Raw genomic sequence first — 21,292 nt, 5'->3', positions numbered from 1 at the left:
TTTGAAATTAAGAGGGTAATTCAGCCATATCAATGTCTTCAGAAATCCTTTTCATTTAACCAAGGGATTTCCACTTAACACAGCTGCAGTATCCAGCCGTGTTCCTACTGGCCACGTCTCTGTGGCCAGTCCTTCTTGGGTCAGGTGCTCACTGACCTTGGGTGGCTTGGTCTGTCTGTCACTGGCAGCAGAGCTGACCTTGGACTCAGCAGCACTTCTGGCAGCACAGCTAACCCCATACTGTTCCATCCCATCCGGTGCTGTGTTCCATTCTGTACACGCATCCACTCTTCTCTCCTATCCTGCGGCTTTCTTTTGGAAGCAACTTTGTTTTTAGCTCCCTTATCCTAGAACTTTTTTTTTGAAGACACATTCCACATTTTATTTACATTTTAAGACTAATCTCAAAATCACATATCCATACACCTATTTCCTTTTGCTGACTTCACCTAAACTTAAATGCATAAAGACTGTAAACAAGTATTTACCATGTCTGTTACACGTAACACAGAGGAATAGCTTTTGACAGAAACTCACCATCCCCCCAACATTTTATTATAAATACAGGTATCAAAACAACCATGAACATATTTTTGATACTAATAGTAGTCAGCACCCACACTGCTTCAAAAATGAACACAATTTGTGACAATACTCACTGTACCTGCTACTTTAAACAATTTCAAACTGTAGCTTTCACTAAGCAAGATGGATAAGCATGCTATGTGTTTTCCCTTCATAATATTTTACTTTTCAGAAACACACATTTCCACTGACATCTGACAATTCTTGTCATGCTTTCATCTTGTAAACCTGAATTCTATTTGGAGTACTCCAGGTCCGTGTTTCAATGACAGTGCCTTAACAAGAAAGAAAAATTGTGCCACATTTTTCCTCCTGTTACCTGAAAACATAATGGGTGTACATATATTCTTCAAACATCCAAGTCATGTTAACCAGCTGCAGTTCTCACTCAGTGTCCAGGTATTTTGCATTGTGATATTTAATCAAGACAATTAATATGTGTAGAAGGTTGCTGATTTAACTTAACCAGCTGCAGTTCTCACTCAGTGTCCAGGTATTTTGCATTGTGATATTTAATCAAGACAATATGTGTAGAAGGTTGCTGATTTAAGACAAGTTTGAGATCCACTGAAACTGTCGTATGTTTGTCCTTCTGGTGGTTGTGGAAGCTGCATATTTTCTTTGGACATCATTAGACATCTTAGCTCTTGAAGTACTTTAATGCAATATGAACTTTGCCATTTTGCTAACACTGGTATGCTGTGTGCATCCACCATTTCACTGGATTTATTCCATTCATATTAATTTTTGTTACAAATCTGATGGAAGAGCTTCTGGGTGTTTAGGTCCACATTCTACTTTCAGGCTATAATTTGTCCTTGGTGGCCCAGTGATCATGCCTGTCCACCTTGTATCATATCTTCGTCATCTTCAAGGCCCCAGGTAACCGTACCATCGCCTACTCCTTTTTTGTGCTTCTTCAAGTTCTTCCAACTTTTAACTCCTGTGGAGACTGCCATCTTCTCCTACCTATCCTAGAATTTTGGTAGTCATTTCTCTTAAGTTCTCTTTCTGATAGGATTTGGGGCTGATTTAGTTGCTTCTATTGATTCAGCAGATACATTTGAAGCCATCTCATGATTAAGCAGTTTCTTAGCTTGACTTGTATTATATAGATTTCTTTTAATTCTTTGTAAAACTCTTGGCTTTAAGCCTAAATAGAGTTGGAGTTTTTCCAGATCTTTATTAACAGCCTCTGGGTTTCTCTTCCTTTCTCCTATAGTCTGGTTTCCATTAATACTGTGTCAAGGGCTCTGAAGTGTTCCTCTATAAAGCTAAGCTCAAGCACAGATGTCTTCTTACCAGAATGGCAGACATTCTGGCAGCCCTGGACAAAGCTAGTCTTTCATGGTGAAAAGTTGAGGGCAACACTACCCAGGGGCAACATCTTCCACAGCAACATGAGGTCTTGCTCAAGCTTCCTGCACAGTGTCATTGCTGGCACTTCATTTCCATGACTAGCAAGAAACTGTCACTGCCTGACACTTATCCCAACCAACAGCACTATGTATATCGCACTATAGCTGCTGGCAGGCAGATTATAAGGCTGTCTTTACTGGACAAGGACAGGGCCACAGGAAGCAGAAGTGGTAGCCTAGGGCTTAGGTGACTCAGCCCTGTTCCCCTCCTGTGGGAACAGAGGGGCACTCTCCATGGCTGCTGTGTTGACTGTAATAGGGGGCAGAATAGGAGGACAGCAGTTTGGGTTTATACATGAAGTGTCCCTCAAAAACTCATACTGAGGGCACTAGCCAGAATGAATAAGTCTTTCCCCTCTTAAGTTGACTTTCTTAGGTTTTTCAGGAGCCTAGCAGAGGGTCACTGCAGCACCTCATGGAGAGAGATGGGTGGCTGACCAGGGTCTCTGGCCACTGCAGTGTCCAGGAAGCACAGGCCTAGAGAGCCTATTCTGTGCCCTAAGCAGCCGGTGCAAGCCAGACAGTGGGAACACAGAGCTGCTTGGAAAGGTGTCTGGCCAAGGGAGGACCAAAGGATGGCCACTGTGAGGTACCTGACGGCTGGCATAGCCTTGTAGAATAGTGAAAAACCACTGCATATCAAAGAAAGGGGTGCTGAGAAAAGGAAACAGGCGAGAGAAAAGGGCATTATTTTGAAGAAATAATGGGTGAAAACTCCCCCAGACTTTAACAGGAGTGAAGAAATTTAAGAAACTCAGTGAACTTCCATGAGGATAAACTAAGAGACCCCTGTAACACACATGGACATTACTGAGGAGTGAGATAAGACCGCTCACAATGGCTGAGAGACTTACGCACCCCACTGTAAATAATGATCAGCTAGACAGACAAATCACTGGTGAGTGTAGGATTTGAACAGGCCAACTAAACTAACAGACAGACATATACACAATACCCCACCAACAACAGCAGAACACACAGAGCATTCCCAAAGAGACAAACCATAAAAACTATTTTCTCCAACAATGGAATGAAGCTGGAAAAGGAAACTAGGACATCCACACATGTGTGGAAATAAAACAAGACACTCTCAGCCGGGGTGGGGGGGTGAGGGGTGGATGGGGTGGGGTGTCAAAGAATAAATCAGAAGGGAAACTAGAAAAAATCCTGAGATAATGACAATGAAAACACAGCATACCCTAAATTCAGGATGCAGTGAAAGCATTGCTAAGGAGGAAATTTATAGCTGTAAATATTTATATTAAAAAATGAGAGGTCTCCAATCAGGAACCTACTTTACACCTTAAGGAACAAGAAAATGAAGAGCAAACTAAACTCACAGCTAGTAAAAGTAAAAAATGTTATAGAGAAGAAAATAGAAAAAAAAATGGAAAAAAATAGTGAAATAGTTCTTCAAAAAGATAATAAAATTTACAAAACTTTAAGAAAAAAGAATCAACTGAATCAGAAAAGGAAGCATTAAGATTGTAGAGTGGGCCGGGCGTGGTGGTGCACGCCTGTAATCCCAGCACTCAGTAGGTTGAGGCAGGAGGATCGCTGTGAGTTCTAGACCAGCCTGGGCTACACAGTGAGTTCCAGGTCAGTTTCAACTACATAATGAGACCCTGTCTCAAAAACAAACAAACAAACAAAAGAGACTGTACAAGAGGCCAGGATTTAGTGCAGTAGTTCCACTGCCTACCTCACAAGCACAAAGTCTCGAGTTCTATCTCTGGTACACACACACACACACACAAAAAAAGATTGTATGAGAGTACTATGAAGAACTGTATGCTAACAAACTAGGTGCCTTAAATGAAATTTCCTGATTTCCTGGAAATGTACATCCTACCAGGACAGAATCTCAAACAGGATATCTGAATGGATCTGTAATAGTAGGGGCATTGTTGGAAAGCTGTTGATTACTAATTCAAAGAAAAGGGAATACTTCCTAACTTTATGAAACCCGATACCAAAGCCTGACAAAGACACTATATTGAAAACTATAGATCAATATCCCTTATTGATATAGATATAAAAATCCTCAACAGAATAACAAATTGAGCTGGACATGGTGATGCAAACCTGTAATCCCAGTATTTGAGAGGCTGAGGCCAAAAGAATTCAACAAAATGAAGTTGAGTCCCTCCTGCATATTAAAAGGATTATTTACCATGAACAAGTGGGATATATCCTAGGAATGGAAAAAAACATTGCAATAATCACATTATAGCATGAGAGAGGCACATATGGATTTTCACTCCTGTAGAAAATGCATTAAGACTACAAGCATTCCTCCTAAAATCAAGAACAAGACAAAGCTAAAGCTGCCTTGCACCACTATTTAACATTGTACTGAAAAGCCAGAGCTATTAAATAATAAAAGACATCGAAATTAGAATATGTGAAACTATCTCAATTCACTGATGACATAATCCTTTATACAGAAAATCCCTAAGAATCCACTAGAAAGCTACCAAACAAATCTAGACGTTGCAGGGTACAAGACCAGCACACAAATGCAGTTACAGTTCTATACAGCAGCAGTGAATGATCCAAATAGGAACCCAAGAAAGCGATTATATTAATGATAGCATCTAGAAGAAACACCTAAGGATAAATAAAAAATGTAAAGGAGTTTACCACTTATATGCTAAAAACATATGAAACATGGAAAGAAATGAAAGAAGATGTCAGTGGAGAGACATCCCATGTTCATGAGTTGACTGTAAGATGTAGCATCATGAACAGATGTCACTACTGCCCAAAATGACCTGCAGAGGTAATGCCATCCCTATCAAAACCCCAACAACCTTTTTCACAGAAATGGAAAACCCTATGCTCATATGGAATTTTAGTGGGCCCCAGAAAAGAAAAAGTCTTGAAAAGGAAAAAAGTTGGAGGAGTCATGTTGCCTGCTTCTAAAAAGACCACAAGTATACAGAAAGGTGCTGGCGTAAGGACAGACAGACCATGCCATGATATAAAGAAAAGAGAAATTTTAATATATTAGGTCAAATGATTTTCAATAGGGGTACCATGATCATTCAGTGGGGAAATCATGATCATTCAACATAGGGCACAGGGAAAACTAGATATCAACATAAGTAATGATAAAAGTGAACCCTTACCTGACACTATAAACAGAAACCAGCTAAAAATGAGTCAAAGACCTAAACTTAAGAACTAATTATAAAATCCTTACAACACTGAGTGTGTTCATGACTGAATTTGGCAGTGATTTCTTAGCTATGACACCAAAATTATAGGCAAACAAAAGGAAAAATATATAGCGATTCACCAAAATTAAGAGCTTTTGGGCATCAAAGGCTAATATGGTGAGTAAAAAGGTAACTCATTGAATGAGAAAATATTTGCAAATCACACAGCAAATAGAGAACAACAAGAAGACAACCCACCTCAAAAATGGGCAAAGGAAAAGAGGGGAACTTGAATAGACATTTCCCCAAAGAAGACACAAACACTTGGAAAGATGATCAACATCACCAGGGAAATGCAAATTAAGACTACAGTGAGATTCCACCTCACACCACCTAGGGTGGCTATTATTTAAATTAAAAAAAAAAAGTGGTTAAGGATGTAGATAAATTGTAACCCTCGGTAGTGCTGGTAAGCACAGTGGTACGGTCACTGTGGAGTACAATTTGGCAGTGCCTCGAGTTAAATACACATGTACTTAACAGCAGTTCCTCTCTGAGGTACATATGCAGAAGAATTGACAGCAAGGGTTCCAACAGATAATCTTATACCTGTGTTCCTAACAGCCTTATTCAAAATAGACAAAAGGTAGAAATCAGTTAAAGGATATTAACATCCTCCAGGAAAACAATAAATACATGTGTATCTGTGTTAACAGAAAGGCTGGTGGGAGCTACCATGAATATTTTGCAAGGCAGGCTGGAGACCCAGGGAAGAGCTGGTATCACAATTTCACGTCTAAGGCAGTATTCCTTTGATGCATTTTAATGCCACCAAATTTTATGTCCATTTACCACAAAAAGAAATGGGGGGGGGTGCTACATATGACCATATGCAAAGATGTCAAAAGATTCTAAGCTTTCCCAATCCCATGAGGTTTTGCTTAATAAAGCACTTTCAAACAACCACTACATTTCCATTAGTTATTTGTCCTTACTTTTGATTTTTCTTTGGAAGGCCCTTCCCAGTATTTCTGACCACTGACCTTGCTTGTGAAACTGTAAGGAAAATGGAATCTCATTTCCACACCAAAATAACAAGCATCATAAAATGTAAAGTCGTGAGTTTATTGCATATGTAACAAAATGAACCTGACCTCCCGGGTCCAGCCTGCTGTACAATCTGTTTTGTGTTTCCAGCTGGTTCCATAATCACATTAAATAGAACTAGTATTTAAATACTTTTGATTTTGACATAAAACGGAACATTAGTGTACAACTTTGACAAAATAAATCAGCAATAAAAACAGTGGGAAGAGTAAGGATAGCAGCAATACTTAAAAATAAGACATTACAAAATAAATTAAAAATACATTATAAAGTGGTTGAGAAACAAAAATAAACAAACTTTAAAAATCCATACTGTGTTTCAGGAAGGCTGCTGTGCGGCACACACCAGCTGCAGGTGGCAGGGTGTGCTCTCTGCAGAGGGCCATTCCTGACATCTCCAAGTTGAGGCCCACCTGACCTGAATTTGGACCACATGGCTAATCTAGCTTAGGGGCCAAAATCCAACCTAGTGGCAGATTCTCCCTTTAGAGATCCAGAGAGTGCTATGTGCTGTCCCCCTGAACTGCCATGCAGTCGCCTTACTTTCCTGCCCTAACTCTGCAGAGTGGTGGTTTGCTACATCCCTGAGTGTCGGCTGTTGGCCGCTGGGAGGGCGAGCCTGGAAAGTTGGGCCCCTGAAGGATTTGGGTGAGGAGGGCCCATGGGGCAGGGATGAGGGGACCAACAATATCACATATGGGACAACCAGGAACTTTTACCATGGACTTGCCATGCAGTGTCCTCAGGGAGTGCAAAAGCCCTGGACCATGGTCAGCAGTTCAGGTTCTGGAAGTACAGCACCCTGACAGAGGCTGAGTAGAGAGAGCAGACCAGACAGAACTCTGGGGAGGTCTGCAACAAGGCCATGGTGGGCCGAAGCCACTACCTCAAACTTAGCTGAAGGGACACCCAACAAGAAAGGTGTAGGGCCAGTGAGTAAGCTGATCAAGACCATCCCACCATTCCTCCCAGCACAAGAAGCTAGTATTCACAGGTACCACTCCTGCTTCAGTCTTGAACTGAGAGACCCTGGCTTCCCTCCTCACCACTGCAGGTGTGGGGTGGTACCACCAGGAAACCAACAGAACTTCTGACATCAAGACTTAAGCTGCTTCCCACAGCTGGGGTCGGGTCACGGAGAAAACCTCCCTGGGGGCCTGTACCTTTCAGTTCCTCAAGCTTCAGGGGAGATTGTAAGGGAAGACTAGATGGGAGTCCTGGGGGAATGGGTTTCTAGAACGCCCTCCAAAGCATCAAGGTGAAGGAGACACAGATAAGCCCTATTAGGGCAAGGCAAGAAATTGAAAGACTAAGGCCACATGTCGGCCTGGACGTTTGAATGGATTCAACTTTCCTTCTGCAGTGAGTCCCACATGGTCCCTTTGTCCCAGCACATCAGCAGCCAAGAGTGTGGCTCAGACTCTACAGACCCTGGGACCAGCAGCTTCCAAGCTAGACAAATCTAGACCAGGTCTGTGACCTAAGATGGTGAGCGCACCCCAGACTGCTTCCAGGGCAAGCTCAAGAAGCGCAGCCAGATGCAGGGGTTAGTGATCCTTCTCACCGCCGGTCTCAGTAAAAGTAACAAAAAGAACAGATGAAAGTCATCCTAAGGTCCTTCCTGATCCATCTCAGACCACAGTAGGAGTCAACACTGAACTCAGATTTCAACAGCAATGAAATGTCTTGCTAATGAATTACCCTGTACTTGCCCCCGCCCCAAACTGAAACAGCAGCAACACCATACCAAAAAGTTTGTTGCTGCTACTGTTTTCCATGGAGGCTTAGCTGTCCCAAACCAAGCCACTCTGTGGAAATAAAACACTGTCAGAACTTTTGTGCAAACTGGAGATGGTGTCAGAAATGTAGAGTTGGCTGGCTTTGGCCTTGCTCAGCCTATGGAGACATGTGGGTAAGTGAACTAAACTGTTAATGTCACCACTGCCACTAGGTGAAGGGGCCAACTGGGTCTGTGTGGAGCTGTCCCCATCCTGTGTCACTGGTTTACATCCATACCCTGTTTGTGTACAGCAAGAACTCGTGTGGAACTGGTCAGCAGGGCCACTGTTCCACTCTCTTCAGCTAGTAACAAAATTGTTAGTTGAGCTCTTAGCAATTGCCAAATCAAAGTCTGTAACATTTCTAGAGATGCAGTCGGTGCTCCTCCACATACACCAGGGCACAGGAGTCCGCACTGGACCGACTGGTTGGATATGAGGCTGGTTTTGGTGTGTTCTTTGCTTAGCTCCATTATGTGGTATTTTCACCAGAAACATTTTCAAACTGGATATAGGACGCAGCAAAGGAAAGATAGTTTTTCTCTGTGCAAAATGAGTTTTTTCAGCCAGGATACCCTGCAAAGAAATACCCTGGGCTTCCAATGAAAGCTGCTCCAATTCCTTCACCTCTCAAAGGGGAAACACATTTTGACTCAAGCATCCTGACGTGGCACAATTCCAATAAGCATCTACTACATAGTCACTTTTCAGTTAGAAATTAATCTGCCACCCAGAACAGGCTCCTAGGATGTAAGATTTGGAATTTGAGCTCTGGTAAAGTAACTAGCAGCTCTGCTGAACTTGAAAAGGGGCGCTGAGGCTGTACGGAGAGGAGATGGCTGGTATGCAACCATGCAAACCCTTGGTGGGCCCAGCTCGCCCTACTGTGGCTCATGCTCCTATGAAGAGCACAGGGCTCTGAGCCTTTTCATCATGTGTAACTGAGGCCAAAGGCAGAACCTGGCTGCGTTTTATTGGATGGGTGATGGAGGGGGTGGGAAACTATAATAAAGGAGGGACAGATGGTGGGAGCCACCTACGAAAGTTCCCTGCCCCCTCCTTCTGCCAAGGAAGGAGGGAGAAAAGCCTTTTCCCTCGGGTTTCTGGAATTCCAGGCCTCAGCCAGCTTTGCGGGAGGCACACAGGAGCTATATGCTTTTGGTCTCGTGGTCATGAGTGAGATTCTGCTGCCTTGAGCTGCTCTTCACTCCACAGCAAAGCCACAGGTCTCCTCCACAGCAGTCAGCAGTTTCTCATAGAGCTTCTCATAGGACTCATAAGGTGGGATGTCGATCCGATTAAAGCTGGAGAAGGACAAAGGAACAAGAGTCACTGCTGGGGGCAACTTCTTGGGTTGCCTTCCAGGTCACAGCCAGGCAGGAGGCAAGTGAGCAGCAAGTGTGTGGGAGCATGACAGCCCATCGCCTGAGTGGGGGCAGGGAGGATAGGGTAGTGAGTTCTCCACCTCTTCTTGGTGTTTTACCACTTCTAAGGCAAAGATTTTTCAGTCAACCCACAGCAAAATAAATCTCAAGACCTTCAATACCAAACTATAACTAAATTACTACTTAGACTGTTTATATGAGAACAAAGTTCATAATTTGTCTTTTGTCATTGGGAAGAATTATTTTTCCTTACCAGGAACACCCCTTTGCTGACCCCTGGAATCTAGACTGGCCATCAGCCAAGTCTCTGCTGATTTGTCTGTTCCTTTGGGATTTGATCTGAGACCCAAATGGGGCAGTCTGGAAAATTCCCTGCAAAAACACATTATATCTCAAACCTTTTAATAAAGTGCCAAGTCCCTGAAAGATGAAATGAATGTTAAATTTCTGACTCAATACTTCCATGGGAAATTCATTTTTAGTATTTATCCAAGAAAAAGACATCGTTTAGGAAACTTCTCTCATAACACAGAAAACACAGAGCTATGACCCAGAGCACATGGTAGCTTGTGAATTACTGGGACTCAGCTCTCAGGTGCTCAGCACCTAGGGACAGCTCCATCTGTGAGTTTGGTGGGGTGGTGCTCCTTTAACAATACTTTCAGTGTTAGAGAGCATTTTTCTCATGTCTTTTATGCCAAGTACTGAACTACTAAAGGAGAGAAGCCTTTTGAGGAAGGCATCACCATGTTCCAACATGGCAGGTTCCTGTAAACAGATGACACCAACATGGGGGTGGAGGGGCTCCACAGGGCAGAGCTTTCATGTTGTCCAGGAGGCCTAGGATAGCTGCCTTACCTTGTTTCCCAGATGTTCATTCAGTCTAGTTAGAATATTCAGTAACTTGCCCTGAAGCCCATCACTAGAGGGTATGAGAGCAGCACCTACACCCATGCCCCTGGGTCAGCATCCCAACAACATTTGGAACCTGTTTCCTACAGGAGAGGCTAGTGGTCCTGGGATAAAGTAGATGCCTGGACAAGATCTTTAAACCACTATATATGCTCATTTTTAAGCTAAAATTTAGGAAGAAAACTTTTGAAAATGGCATCTCATGAATAGAACCAGAAATGTTCAAGTGAAAACCAATAAATACAAATTCAAATCTTAGCTTTGCCTTCTGATAGGTACACACATGCACAGATTCATGGAGGCCCAGCAAGAAGGAAAAAGGGTTTCTGCAGTGGCCGCCACAGGCTATCACCAGAATACGAGCACTGATCAGTTACAGCAAATCAGTTTTGTAAGTCTCCTGACAACACTCACACAAACGTCCCATTGACACAAATGCTCTTACTGCTATCATCTGAAGCTCTGCATAAATGAAATGCAGTCCTACAATGAAGAAAACAGCTGAAACAAGGAGACAGACCAGTGCTCTGGCCCCATTCCCAGGACCCAGTGCCACCCAGCAGCAGTTCTTACCAGGTATGGGCCTTGGGCAGGTTGTCTGTGTTTGCATCTATCAGGTGAATGGTGAAGAGCCGGGGCCCTGCCGCGCCTGTAGAACCTTACAAGACAATATTCTAGTCAATGCACCTTAGAGGCAGAGCCCCAGTGCCAGGCACAGTGCCCTGCTGGAGGGTTGCATGGCCTCAGTGGCACCAGTACAGAAATCAGACATTTTAGAGAACTTAGGACATCTAAGAAGGTCCTCACATCCCCTGACTAAGCAGCCGCAGGGTGTCTGACAGTGAAATCTCTCTGCACCCTCTCTAAACAGAGAGATCACTGTCCCTGGGTCCTTCCTTGCTCAGGTTTTTTCAGACTCAGCCTCAAGTGACACCATGCTGGCCAGCACCAGTCACAGCTGCTACCACAAAGATGGGGCCAACATTGTGACACCCGCCTGCAAACTGATGCTGTTCTGGACATGACTGTGGAGGCCACTGGACTCCCTTGTGCTGGTATTTGCTCCCATGTGTTCACTGGCTCCTTCCAGGAGGGCAAAGACCAGCAGTGCGTGCAGCAGCAAGTGGGGTCGTAATGATGATGGCAACAGCCCACCATCTTCTAGAAGGCAAGAGAGTCCCAATGGCCCCTGGATGGAAGCTGCGGCCCCCTTAGCCACAGTGGTAGCTGGGGCAGCACTATGCTCTCCAGAGTCCCAGTCTGCCTCCCTGCAGCCAACAGTAATCATGTCTCCTCCCACAACACTGACACTCTGTCCTGAACAAGGACCCTGTCATGGCCCCGATTATACCTGAGCCATGTCTGTGCTGCCTTCCTTGTACACACTACAGGGACACTGATCCCAATTCCATCTGATTAGAGAGGATACTATAAGATCCTTACAGCAATAAGGAACTTTCCAAGTAGGGCTGCTGTGTGGGTCATCAATGAATCAGGAAAGCAGTCTGGAGTCACAGTATCAGGCTTCTGCCCTTACCACCTCACTATTTCCTTGGAGGGAAAAATAAATCCTAGGACCTCAGTGAGTCTTGGTTTGTTCATCTGTGCAGTAGGGATGGAAAGCCTGCTCAGCTTACTCTGTAGGTGCTGGGCAAGCAGGCAGAGACCCAGGATGCTCAGCCTGGAATCCTTTCCACTGGCACTGGTCCCTACAGAACTCTACAGGCAGATACCACCAGTCTGCTTCCCTGGGGGTGTCTCAAAAGTCCTAGTGAATATTTCGTATTTGCACCAAATCTGCAGCCTCAGGCTGTGGCCACAGTGGCTACAGGTGGCTCCTTTCACTTTCTCCCTGGAGTGGGGTCCTGGTCAGGTGGCTCTGCAGACAGAAAACACCAAGGCCTTACCAGACACCTCAATGGCCCTTCCCAGTCTGACCATGTATGCTTTCTGAAAGTGGTAATGACATGGGAACCATGTGCCCTGTTCTGTACTCAGTAGGGATCTGCCACCCACCTGGCATATGGTGGCAGTGACAGGCCTCGATTGTAAGAGAATATAGGCCAGTTTCCTAGTGGATATCTCACCAAACATTCAAGTTTTCTCTACCACAGCCTAGTCACAACACATGCCATGTAGCACACCTCAGAGACTAGCCCTACCGCCACGTCAGTCACCTTGTAGAGCCTTGAATCCTTGGAGAGGGACTCGGGTGGAGCCAGTTACAAACTGTAGGAGCCTAGCTCTTCTCTCTTCATCGAAGGTTTCCACTGCCTGCCAGAACCACCTGACAATGTTGCTGTCTGCCACACAGTGCTTCAGCCGTGTGTTGGATTTCCAGTCATTCAGATCAATCTTGTCCAGGCCACCTATAATCAACTGAGCAGTATAGCAGGGGGTTATTGCCAAAAGACAGAAGCCACGGTGTGATGCGTGCAAGGGATTAAAAGAGTTGGTGGCCAAAGCCAGGAAGGAGCTATGTCTTAGTCAGATGCTTAGACGGGAAGAAGCTGCACACAGAGGAGCCCAAACCTTAGCTTCAATCTTTCCCAGCTGGCGCTCAGCCCCAGGATGACAGTGCCCAGCTACTGACATGGCACCATCTTGGAAGCAAAGCTCTGCTTGTGCTCTGCAATGATGAGGTGCGACTATCAAAGGACCAACTGGCAAAACTGAACATAGCTAATTGTAACTAAGACCATACCATGGCATCCCTACAGGACACACAAAGGACCTTGGCAAGTTATACAGAGCCAGGGTATGTGGGATATGATTCCCTACTTGTTTAAAAAGCTCAACTGGGTTTGGTGACACACATCTGTAATCTCAGCACTCTGTGAGGCTGGGGCAGGAGAATCCACAAGACTAGGCTGGACTACTCAGCAAGACTCAGCCTCCACGACAACAGAGCTAAAGAAGTATCTAAAGAAGCTAAAGAAGTGCAAAGTGTAGCCCTGGGTTCCTTCCCAAGTACTGGGGCACAGGGGTTGTTTTACAACCACCTCCCACACAGGTGTTCTGAGCTCCAGCATCTATGAGACAGTCAGAAGGTGTGGGCGGGCCTGTGGGCACCACACTAAAACAGCCCCGTGCCCAAGCCCAGGAATTGTGATCAGAGGACATAGTAACACCTGGTTCTGTCTATTAATAGCCAAAATAAACAAGCAGGATTGGAGTAGATATGAGAAAGGGTCTTTGGTCTAAGGTGAAGGCTGTGAAAAGCCAGCACAGATGCCCTCAGCTCCCGACTCAGCCTTTCTTGGACGTAGCTGAGTTTCGTATAGCACCAGTGGCCTAGTGCCAAACACCTACCTCTAGTTCCTTCTGGTCAAAGGGCTTCAGTAAATGCTGAGGGATGAGTTCATTAAACCCCTTCTGAAGTGCCAAGAACTGGGCTTCAATGCCTCTCATAAACCTCCAGTTTACATACAACCTGAAAGAAAAGGCTACAGGTTAGAAGCAGTACCAAATGGGTCACAGAGACACTATCTGCCTCCAGCAGCAGGCTCAGGTTTGACAGTGCAGCCAGCCCCTCCCCACTAAGACAAACACAAACCCCACTGACTGAAGCACCATGCCCCAACACTCAATTAAAAATGAGGCAGGAGAATTGCCAAGTTCTGGCCCAGTCTGGGCAACTTAGCAAAATCCTGTCTCTAAAAATTGGGTTGGGGAGGTAGCTCAGTGTGAATGCCCTGAGTTCAATCTCTAGTACTGAAAAATGAAACAAAAGCAAAACAAAACAACCTCAGCATGTTTCTCTATATATTCTGAATTTTTACTAAAACTAGCAGTAGGACTTGGCTTGCTGGATCAAATGCTATAATTTAAAAGTACATTTGGACTTCCACCAACAATGGAGAAGGGTTCCTTTCTCCCCACAACCCCGCCAACATTTGTTATTGTTTGATTTCTTGATAGCAGCCATTCTTTGTGGGGTGAGGTGGAATCTCAGTGTTGTTTTCATCTGCATCTCTTCAATGACCAGTGATGTGGAAATTTTTTTTCATATATTTACTTGCTGCTTTTACTTCTTTGTCTGAGAAATATCTGTTCATTTTGGATGCCCATTTTTGAATCGGGTCTTTATATTTGGGGGGGCTGGTTGTTTTGAGTTCTTTATATATTCTAGATAATAGTCCTTTGTCTGAGGAGCAGCTGGTAAAAATTTTTTCCCACATTGGAGGTTGTCTCTTAGTTCTGTTGATGGTTTCTTTTGCAGTGCAGAAGCTTTTTAATAAGATGAGATCCCACTTGTTGATTCTTTCTGCTAGTTCCCGTGCTACTGAGGATTTGTTCATAAAGTCTTTTCCTACACCAATGTCTTCCAGAGTTCTGCCTAACTTATCTTCCAGCAAGTTTAGTGTTTCTGTTTTAATATTAGATCTTTAATCCACTTCAATTTTAGTTTAGTGCATGGTGAAAGATAAGGGTCCAGTTTTAAGCTTTGGCAGGTTGAAATCCAGTTTTTCCAACACCATTTATTGAAGAGGCTATCTTTCCTCCACTGAGGATGGTCAGCTCCTTTGTCAAAGATGAGGTAGCTGAGTACATCTGGATTTGTTTTTGTGTCTTCCAATATGTTCCACTGATCCTCAGATCTGTTTCTTTGCCAGTACTGTGCTGTTTTTATCACAGTGGCTTTGTAGTATAGTTTCAAATTGGGAATTGTTATACCCACTGCCATGTGTCTGTTGCCTAGGATGGCCTTTGCTATTGTAGGTCTCTTATGGTTCCAAAGGAATTTTTGGATTCTTTTTTCTAGTTCTGTGAAGTATAGTGTTGGAATTTCAATTGGCATTGCATTGAATCGGTATAGCAGTTTTGGTAGTATGGCCATTTTCACTATGTTGACTCTTCCTACCCAGAAGCAGGGGATATTTTTCCATTTTTTAATATCCTCTTCAATTTCTTTTTTCAAAGTGCTATAGTTTTCAGTGTAGAGATCTTTTGCTTCTTTTGTTAGATTGATTCCTAGATACTTCATTTTTTTGGATGCTATTGTAAAAGGAATTTTTCCCTTTATTTCTCTGTCAGTGAGTCTGTTATTTGCGTATAAGGCGGCTATTGATTTTTGGGTGTTCACCTTGTATCCAGCTACTCTACTGAATCTGTCAATTAAGTCTAGAAGTCTTTTGGTGGAGTTTTTTGGGTCTTCAATGTAGAGTATCACATCATCAGCAAATAATGACAATTTAACTTTTTCCTTTCCTATCTTTATTGCTTTAATTTCTTTCTCTTGTCTAATTGCTGTGGCTAATGTTTCCAGAACTATATCGAAGAGGAGTGGTGATAGTGGGCATCCTTGTCTTATTCCTGATTTTAACATGAAGGTTTTCTGTTTTTGGCCATTTAATATGATGTTGGCTGTAGTTTTTCACAGATAGCCTTTATTAAGTTGAGATATAGATCATCTATTCCAATGTTTTGCAGGGTTTTTATCATGAATGGGCGTTGAATTTTGTCAAATCCTTTTTCTGCATCTATTGAGAGGATTATATGGTTTTTGTCCTTGACTTTGTTGAAGTGCAGACTGGTGCAACAACTGTGGAAATCAATATGGAGATACCTCAAAGAGCTTGGACTGGAGGTTCCATTTGACCCAGCCATCCCTCTGCTGGTTATCTTTCCAAAAGAACTAAAAGAATCATATCACAGAGAAGTATGTGCACCCATGTTTATAGTGGCACAGTTTGTAATAGCTAAAACTTGGAAACAGCCTATCTGTCCATCAGTTGGAAACTGGATAAAAAAGATGTGGCTTTTCTATAAAATAGATTATTACTCAGCTATAAAGAATGAGAAAATAGATTCATTCATAGGAAAATGGATACATATTGAGGATATACTCCTAAGTGAAATAAATAAGTCACACATGTGTAAATACCGAATAGTTTCTCTGGTGTGAATACACTGCAATAGTACATAAAATCCTAATGAGATAATTGACATTGTGAAATGGGAAGAAAGAGGAAGGTGGGATGGGTAGGGGAAGGGTAATAAGGGAAAAGAAAAAAATGTGAGACAATGAAAAGATGAAAATACAGTGTTTATAGACAGGGAGGGGAGGAGGGGGTGAAGGGAGGGCAGGGACAAGGGGAAAAAATGAGAACCAAGACCTGTCACGTAGAGGTACAAGATCTCAACAATGAATGTAACTGTACTGTATCCCTAAAATGTACCAGTAAACTCAATTAAAGCTGAAAAAAAAAAGTACATTTGGGAGCAACATAAAGGGCAGTGTGAGAACTGCATCTCTCTGCGCACACACGTCTACAGTTCAGAGTGACTGGTCCCCTATGCTGGTTTGCCTCAAGCAAGAGGTGCCCCATGACACGGGAGAGGACGCCCTCGGGAATGGCAGCATGAAGCCTCAGGCCTGCTGCTCTCCCTGGGCTCCCCTGTGTCCCAGATTGCCTCTGCTGACATGATTCTGGTCACAAGTGCCATTAGGATAGATGAGCCTCATGCAGATGAGCCTCTGAACATGAACCTGCTGCACCCAGGCCACCCCAAGGCACGCCCTAGAGGTTACCGGACATATTCCTTCTTGTTCTCCTCAGTGACAGGCACATTTCTGCCATTGGGTTTCAGCTCATGCTGAAGAATCCTCCCAAAAGCATTGTGCTCAACACAGAATGTGTGATCCAGCACAGGAGTGATGTCGTTCTCTCTGCCAAAGAAGACAAGAGACATGTGGCTGTCACACCTGTGTCATCACCTAGTCCCACAGAAAGGAAGAGGAGAGAGCTCTGTGAATAGGAGCCAGGAGGGCCTGTAGCACTGGTGCTGAATGAGCTGGAAGACACAGCTGTTGTTCCTGCATCCTCAACTCGGATTTCTCATGCACGGGAAGGGGCTAGCTGCTCCACCACTCTGGTTTTATGAGACACGTGACCTAAATGCTTTTTGCCCTGAGTCTGGGCAAGAAGGGAGAGACTGTGAAGAGGTGACAGAGTCAAAGAACTGCACCCTGAGGATGCCACCCTGGGAACATGGTCTCCCTCTTTCAAGGCAGCCTTTTCACCCACACCTGTTCTCACATACAACCACTCACTCAGAAATCAACTCTGGCTCTTTAATCTACTTTGTCCCCCAAGAACATAACCTCGGTACCAGGGATTGAACTCAGGACCTTATGCTTGCGAGGCAGGCGAGGCACCAATGAGCTAAATCCCTGGCCCTTCTCTGTTCTGTCATAAGACACAGAGGGGAAGATTCCCAGTAGGAGGCAACCCTGACGCCTGGCTCAAGAACTTCGCAGTGAAGCATGTAAAACCTAGGAGGAACAAAAACAAGAAAAACCCTGAAGAGGCAGTGGAGCCGACTTAGCTCCACAGCAGCATCTGTCCTACTGCTCCCAAGAGCACTTATGATAAGGGGACTAAACACTCATTTTGTCTCGATATGTTCTTGGCCCTTCTACAGATAAGATACTGTGGCGTCTCTTTCTCTCCCCCACCCTACCCCAGGCTGGGAACAGCTATTTGACATTTGTAACTAGACCATAACAACTCAAGGAGACAGCCAAAGAAACTAGCCCATGAGGAGAAACTGGCCACTGTCATGAGAAAGGTCAATTTAGTAATTTAGTTAAATCTGTTTCTCATTGTAATACAGAGGTTTCCTTATTTCTCTTCTCCAGCTTCATACGTTCTCCAAAACACATACATACAAGCACATGTACACACACATTCAACCATGCTCCAAGCCAGGCCCTGGTGTGAATCTTCAGGTAGCTGAACACGAGTCCATACTTACAGAATCCACACCAGGCTCTTATGCAGTTCGGGGTCCACTGATTCCAGGTCAGAGAGCTGGATGGGCTTCCCAAGAAGCTGCTTGTAGAAGGGAACTGTGAAGCCCCCATTTATATAGTGTCCATGGAATACAGCCAGACCCATGATCCGACCCACGAAGTGGAAATAAGACAGATGGTCCTGTAGGGGGCAGCAGAGAACATGAATTCATTAGGAAATGAACAGCCAACCTCAGTGAGGCTTGGTTTCCTTTCTGCGAGGCTGTCTGGTGAACTGGTGAGCACCAACTCAGTTGCTTACAGGTTATGCTAATGATGGAATAAGGCTGCTTAGGGAGCTGGAATTTAGACATGTCTTTTGTATAAATTAGCATGATGTTTTGTATGTTCAGGCCTAACACTTCCTCAGAATTGCCATTTAACTTGTGGGGGTCCAGTGCAAAATAAAAATAAAAAGATCCTTTTTCAGAAAGTGAGAATTTCAGCATGGCAAGAGCAGAGAATCAAGCCAAGCCCAGGGCCCTACACAAAGCAGCCCTCCCTTACCTTCCCATTTCCCTCAAAAGAAAAGAGCCATGGGCAGTTCCCCCTTGCTCTTCTGCCAGGCCTAATGCTATGGTGGGGAAGGCACAGAGGAAAGCAAGCATGAATGAGCCAAGTGAAAAAGTAAAAGAACACTGGGGTGTGGCTCCATGGTACAGCATCTGCCTAGCATGTACGAGACCCTGCATTCAATCCTCAGTACCACCAAAAGAAGAAGCAGAAAAAAATAAAAAAAAATAAAAATAAAATAAAAGAACCACTCTAAAACCAGGGAAGGGCTCTTCCAGTTTTTAACTAGGAAACCTCACATTTCTACTTTCAGGTTTGAATTATAATCAGCTTGGAAAATTTGTCAAAACTTCACTTCCAAGTTAACTGAAGACTTCCACGTTTGAACGCTCCTGGACTTGGCCTTGGTGGCCCTGACAGCTGCCAAAGGACACGGCCCCAAAGGAATCCCCCAGGACCCACACCCAGCCATGAGCCTGTCTCTCAAGAATGTGCTCACTCAGAGTGTCAGCTTGTGCGGCTACCACGGCTGATGGGGAAATGGAGGCTAGACTTTGTAACCCACTTCTCAGACAACACCCTCAACAAAGAGGCATCACACCATGATTCCTAAGTGGCAGTGAAGTGTCCCACCGGTGTGTGAGCAGCTCCATTTTCCTGAACTCTGCTTGAAAACACCACTCCCTGGGGTCTGGGATCTGCCCTTCAGGACTATGCTTACTATGGTCTCTACATCTACAACAAATAAGCCAAAACCCAGGACTGACCCTGAAAATGCACCTTGAAAACTCCGCAACTAAACCCCAATCTCCTTACTCACACATACTTACAGGGTTAATTGAAGAATCTGGGTTGATTTGCAACATGTAAATGTTGTCCGTGGAGTACTGGAAGAGTCCATAATACGGATTCAGCATTTCATGGCACAACAAATAAAGCCACTCCCTAGGAACAACAACAAAGCTCATATGTGCTAAGAGTTCTGTGCCTAGATCTTTGAAAAAGGATCATTTCACTCTTGCCTTAGGAGTCCAAAGACATACAACAGAAAGAAGCAGCTCAACAGGATGTCTGCTCTGAAGGGTGCGATGTGTACTGATGGGGCAAACAGGCTAGGTGAAATGCAGTGTCCAGGAGCACCCCAAATGGAACCCCTCACCATAGAGTGACCAGAGCCCAACAACCCCGCAACTGAGAAGAGATGGCAAGTGACCTGGGTTCCCTGCAGGTCATCTGCCAGTCCTGGTGCCTCGCACCTAAGTCCATCTCAAAACTTGGCAAAGGCCAAAACTCAGGAAACTTGCACGTAGGTGAGGTATCAGTAACTGACAGGAGGGCCTTCTCTTGAACACCAGGCAACTTCACAATTCGGATTCTGGGTCACTTTTGTGTTTTCTTTCACTTATTTTTGGTTTCAAAATTTTCTAAAATAAAGTGTTTCACTATAAACTGAACATATTTCAAAGTCTAGAGAAGCAAACGAGGGACTGCTTAACAATGACTTTTGCCCTTCATAATTCTGCTTGATTTTTTTTACTGTAAACATTTACCACTTTTGGTAAAACTAGTTTAAGTCATGCATAGAGTTACATGCTTAGAATCCCATCACTCTAGAAGACTGAGGCAGGAAGATCTCAACTTTAAGCCCAAGCCAGGGCATCTTCTCAAGATCCTGTCTAAAATAAAAAACTAAAAAAGGCTAAGGATATAGCTCAATGTAAAAGCCCGTGGTTCAATCTCCTGTACCACAAAACAAAAACAAATAAAAAATAAAACCAGTTTAAATTTTTAAAATATTAATTCTAAGAGTGTCTAAATTCAGAGGGGTTATGAATTGTATAATTTTATGAATTCCTTTAATGTTTCCATCATTTTATTATTTCCTTAAAACTTCAAAATCTAAGGCAGCTAAACAAGAAAAGTACAATTCATCTGCTGTGGCCAGGCTACAGTTTGCTCAGGTCTGGGTTGGGTGGGCGGTTCCCATGCAGACCCCTTCCCGGACTACAATCTGCCATCCTCCTATTCACAACTGCTTCCAATATGCAACACTCATGGACAGCAGCTCAGGTTTGATTCTGGAATTTCTTACTCTTTTAAACAGAAAAGACACAGCAAAGAAACCAAACTGATGAGGTGTGGCTGTGTCTAGATGTCCCCTGCAGCCTCAGAGGTGGGGCTTTTCAGAGTCAACTATATCTAGGCTGTGACGCTGGCATTAAAGGTGCCCACCCTGGGTGTGGGTGGCACCTCCCCCAGGGTAGGTAATCAGAATGGAATATAAAATGATAGAAAGAAGGCTAGCTGCTGGTGGCACTGCTGCTGAGCTACCTCCTGCCTGCTCTGCCATGCACCTCTCTCTGCCTTGGAACCAGTCGACTATGGACTGAAACCTCTACAAACTGTGAACTAAAAAATAAACCTTTTCTCCTTTAACTTTGGGCCTTGAGTATTTTGTGAGAAAAGTAACCAAGAGGATAAACACAAATAAAAAGTATGTGTCCTCGAAAATGCACAAAAAATGACTAGATTAAAAATGGTCTAACCAAAATATAGTGGAGGTGTAAAGCTCTCCCACCCTGACTTCCCACAACTGAACCACTACTAGCACAAACTGTCAGAGGACCATGGGCTC

At 44.0% G+C, this 21,292-nt stretch overlaps 1 protein-coding gene and 1 pseudogene across 1 annotated transcript in view; both read right to left on the bottom strand.

Annotated features, from left to right (window-relative positions):
* Window positions 1-1,065: 1,065 nt before the first annotated feature.
* Window positions 1,066-2,947, bottom strand: LOC117286581 (annotated as a pseudogene).
* A 2,639-nt stretch (window positions 2,948-5,586) lies between these two features.
* Window positions 5,587-21,292, bottom strand: part of Smurf1 (SMAD specific E3 ubiquitin protein ligase 1) — a gene marked incomplete at its 5' end in the record, with an annotated part of 30,520 nt that continues 14,814 nt past the window's right edge. Inside the window, 7 exons of the mRNA XM_010642850.2 lie at window positions 5,587-9,353; window positions 10,920-10,995; window positions 12,524-12,725; window positions 13,659-13,779; window positions 16,882-17,019; window positions 18,108-18,286; window positions 19,488-19,602. Of these exons, the coding sequence (XP_010641152.1) occupies window positions 9,254-9,353; window positions 10,920-10,995; window positions 12,524-12,725; window positions 13,659-13,779; window positions 16,882-17,019; window positions 18,108-18,286; window positions 19,488-19,602 (931 nt within the window). The remainder of the gene's footprint in view (window positions 9,354-10,919; window positions 10,996-12,523; window positions 12,726-13,658; window positions 13,780-16,881; window positions 17,020-18,107; window positions 18,287-19,487; window positions 19,603-21,292) is intronic.

This window comes from Fukomys damarensis, unplaced genomic scaffold (assembly GCF_012274545.1).
Source record: "Fukomys damarensis isolate Sample0158 unplaced genomic scaffold, DMR_v1.0_HiC HiC_scaffold_17, whole genome shotgun sequence".
NCBI lineage: Eukaryota > Metazoa > Chordata > Mammalia > Rodentia > Bathyergidae > Fukomys > Fukomys damarensis.
Note: the sequence above shows the minus strand (reverse complement) of the source record. Positions and strands in the feature narration are given on the sequence as shown.